This window comes from Anoplophora glabripennis, unplaced genomic scaffold (assembly GCF_000390285.2).
Source record: "Anoplophora glabripennis isolate ALB-LARVAE unplaced genomic scaffold, Agla_2.0 scaffold1842, whole genome shotgun sequence".
NCBI classification, from domain to species: domain Eukaryota; kingdom Metazoa; phylum Arthropoda; class Insecta; order Coleoptera; family Cerambycidae; genus Anoplophora; species Anoplophora glabripennis.
This window is the reverse complement of record NW_019426010.1, coordinates 1-3,543: the sequence shown is the minus strand read 5'-3', so window position 1 is coordinate 3,543 and position 3,543 is coordinate 1. Positions and strand designations below refer to the sequence as shown.

Genomic DNA, 3,543 nt, shown 5'->3' with positions numbered 1-3,543 from the left:
CGCGCTAGCCTAAGGGCCACCTTAGCAAAGCGCATCCCAGGCTGCATAGCCGCACTACCCTACCCAACCATACCACACATAAACATGACACTACCCCCGGGGTTTACACAGACGAGCCGGCGAAGCAAGAAGAGCGCCAGAAGAAAGGGCCCTAGCCGGCGGGGCCCAGCCAGGACAAAAGGAGGTCCCACAAAGCGCCTACACCGGCCGCATTTGCGGTCGGGGTAGACGACGGATGGGGCCCACCTACGAAGGCTGTCCAGGCCTACACGAGATGAGGCAGGATAAAGAGGGATAATCCCCCTCGATCCCAAATCATTGAGGCCAATTTCTAGCCATGGAATAATGGCGCGGCGCGCGCGCGCGTGGCGCGGTGGACGCAAGTACAAAAAATACTCACAACACTTAACATTAACTACACAAAAGCCAAACTCACTAAAGACGGTATATCCATATACCCACACACCAAATGACCACAGACTAATGACAAAAACACTGACAGACAAATACGAGGAGTACCACACCTTCACCCTCAGCGAAGAAAAAACGTTGAGGGTGGTGATACGCGGAATACCTGCGGGTGTTTCGCTAAGTGAGATCCAACTCGACCTCGCACGACAAGGGTTCCCCGGCGCAATAGTGCACCGCATGGCGAGCCGTCAAAATAAACAGGAAATGCCCCTGGTCCTCGTTTCTTCTACATTTTGCGTTCCGCTGTGGATTTTCTCCTTTAAATTACTGAAAAAATACAAAAACTGTACAGCTAAACAGCTAACAAACAGACACAAGTTAAAGAAAAATAAGTGTGACGTAATTATGTAGCTCCCTAACAAAATATTCACAAAACTGAAAAGCGTAATAAATATATATACCTCCCTTGCTGTTTTTCCTCAAATTTTTTGTCAATGCCTCGAGACGTAACGGAGATTTCGTCACATTCATTATCTTTAACCTCCATTTCCATATATCCAATTTTTTCCTCTACCTCTAAACAGTGGCCTAGGAAACTATTATGTGCGTTGAGGGACTCAAAACAGCGTTTACATATAACGGGATCCTTAACGACAAAATATTTTCCTTCAAAAGATACTTTCACTTATAAACAATTTACAAGCTTGTTAAGGTCATACGTACCATTTCGGGAACGAATTTGTGAATAGTTTCAACCTCTTCTTCACATATATCTATAAATGTATGTCCCACTAGCTCCATACATAAACTGCACACTTTTTGATCGACTAACAAATTTATGGATTGCTTACTTCCACTTTCCTTCATATAAATGTCTCGCAGGTTTAGTTGCAACTCCTCGCAATCGATGTAAGGGAAAATAGTATCATCGGTAGCCAAACAAATTGATTTAAACTCTGACGCTAACTTTATTTTTTCGCTGCAGGAGGTACACATTAGGTGTTTTTTCCTGTCGTCTAATATCTGTAAAGGGTAAAATCTTATTTATTAATGAGACGAATGTGATACCTTCTATCTTACCAGTCTTGGCGAGAGAACATTTAGTATGTCTTTGGTAAAATCACCTATTATTTCACATTTTTCGTCTGTCTTAAGGCAGAGCCTACAAGAGTATTCGTCGAATGTCATTATTGAGAAATTTTTTCAAATATTCAATACGCAATTTATAAAAAACGCTGACAGCGTCTATAACAAGCGAGTTTGTAACCTAAAATGCCATTTTACTACTCTGCTTCTTCTTCTTGATAAAGAATATTATCACGTAACTTACCGCGCCATTATTCCATGGCTAGAAATTGGCCTCAATGATTTGGGATCGAGGGGGATTATCCCTCTTTATCCTGCCTCATCTCTTGTAGGCCTGGACAGCCTTCGTAGGTGGGCCCCATCCGTCGTCTACCCCGACCGCAAATGCGGCCGGTGTAGGCGCTTTGTGGGACCTCCTTTTGTCCTGGCTGGGCCCCGCCGGCTAGGGCCCTTTCTTCTGGCGCTCTTCTTGCTTCGCCGGCTCGTCTGTGTAAACCCCGGGGGTAGTGTCATGTTTATGTGTGGTATGGTTGGGTAGGGTAGTGCGGCTATGCAGCCTGGGATGCGCTTTGCTAAGGTGGCCCTTAGGCTAGCGCGGGAGGGGAGGGTTAAGGAGGGTATGGGGGGTGTGGGTGTGTGTGTGTGTGTGTGTGTGTCGTTGTCTTCGTTTCTTGATCCTGGCTGTCTCTGAAACAGAAAAGGTTAGCGGGCAGGGGGGGGGTCATTGGGGTGGTCACCCAGGGTCAAAAAGTTGGTGTCTAGGTCTTTTGTGTTTGTCGGTCACGTCGGGTACGTAGTCAACGGCTTGCCTGAGGAGGGGATTGTCATGTCTAGCGGCTACGTCAAATCGTTTCTCCGCGTTTTGTCTTATTGTCTGTGTAGCGTTTGTGTATTGTAAGTCTCGTAATATGTCAGTGTTTCTTACGTACCAGGGCGCGTCGGTGGCCGTGCGGAGGGCTATGTTTTCCACAGCCTGTAATGACTTTAAGTGGCTTTTTGCCGCGTGACCCCACGCCGTGGAGGCGTAGGTTAGCTGCGGTTGAAGTACCACCTTGATAAGCGTTCGCTTATTCCTTAAACTGAGGGTGTTTCCACCTTTGAGTAAGGGATAGAGCCTAGCCCTGGTGGTCTTCGCTCGCGCCACCGTCTCCACGATGTGCGGTTTCCACGTGAGACGCTGGTCCATCGTCACGCCCAGGTATCGTGTTTGTCGATTCCAGGAGATAGGTTCCTGGGATAGTGTCAGTCTGTCGAGGTTTTGTGGGATTTTTCGTTTGGTAAAAAGGATAGCCGAACTTTTGTTGGGATTAATTTTGACTTTCCACCTGTTGCACCAGGTTTCAAGTTGGTCTAAGGAGTTTTGGAGGAGGGAGACGGAATATCTAGGATCTACGGATTGGGATGTGATTGTCAGGTCGTCGGCGTATAAGTATATGTTGGTGTTGGGGGGATGTGGGATGTCGGAGTTGTAAATGGTGTATAGGTGTGGGGACAGGACGGTGCCCTGGGGGACACCGGCCTCCATGGGACGGGTGGTGGAAAGGGAATCTTGGATTTGGATGCGGAATTTTCGGTGGTGTAGGTAGGATTTTATGAGTTTGGTAAAGGATATGGGATATTGGTTGGTGAGCATTTTCATCAGTAGGCCTTCATGCCAAACCGTATCGAAGGCCTTTGCGACGTCCAGGAAGACAGCACCAGTGTACTGTCCCCTGTTGAAGGCCGCCGTGATGTGCTCGGTAAGGCGAAGGATTTGGAGTTCAGTGGAGTGATTGGGTCGGAAGGCGAACTGCTCGTCTGGAATGACTTGCAGTTCTTGGGAGTGGGTTCGTAGACGGGTTAGGATAATTTTTTTTACAACTTTGCTCATAGCCGGGAGCAGGCTAATGGGCCGGTAGTTGGATGGGATGGTGTGATCTTTGTTGAGTTTTGGGATAAGGATTATGTTTGCTGTTTTCCAGCGTGTAGGGAAGTGTCTTAGTCTGAGTGTCGCGTTTGTTATGTTGTAACAACCCATTTTGTGTAGTCCTCTTTGGGTCGATTTTA

General features: G+C 47.3%; 1 protein-coding gene and 1 long non-coding RNA gene across 2 annotated transcripts in view; both read right to left on the bottom strand.

Moving 5' to 3' along the window:
• LOC111693099 overlaps positions 1-1,046 on the bottom strand; it is a 4,546-nt gene extending 3,500 nt beyond the window's left edge. Inside the window, exons 1-2 of the long non-coding RNA XR_002763325.1 lie at positions 873-1,046; positions 575-738 (exon numbers count right to left, since the gene is read on the bottom strand). This is a non-coding gene — a long non-coding RNA (uncharacterized LOC111693099). The remainder of the gene's footprint in view (positions 1-574; positions 739-872) is intronic.
• Positions 1,047-1,107: 61 nt separating this feature from the next.
• On the bottom strand, positions 1,108-1,639 carry LOC111693098. The gene is made up of 2 exons (XM_023457238.1): positions 1,492-1,639; positions 1,108-1,434 (listed from the first exon to the last, which is right to left on the bottom strand). The coding sequence occupies exons 1-2, from the start codon at positions 1,597-1,599 to the stop codon at positions 1,108-1,110; spliced, it is 435 nt and encodes a 144-aa protein (XP_023313006.1). The 5' UTR covers positions 1,600-1,639.
• Positions 1,640-3,543: the final 1,904 nt, after the last annotated feature.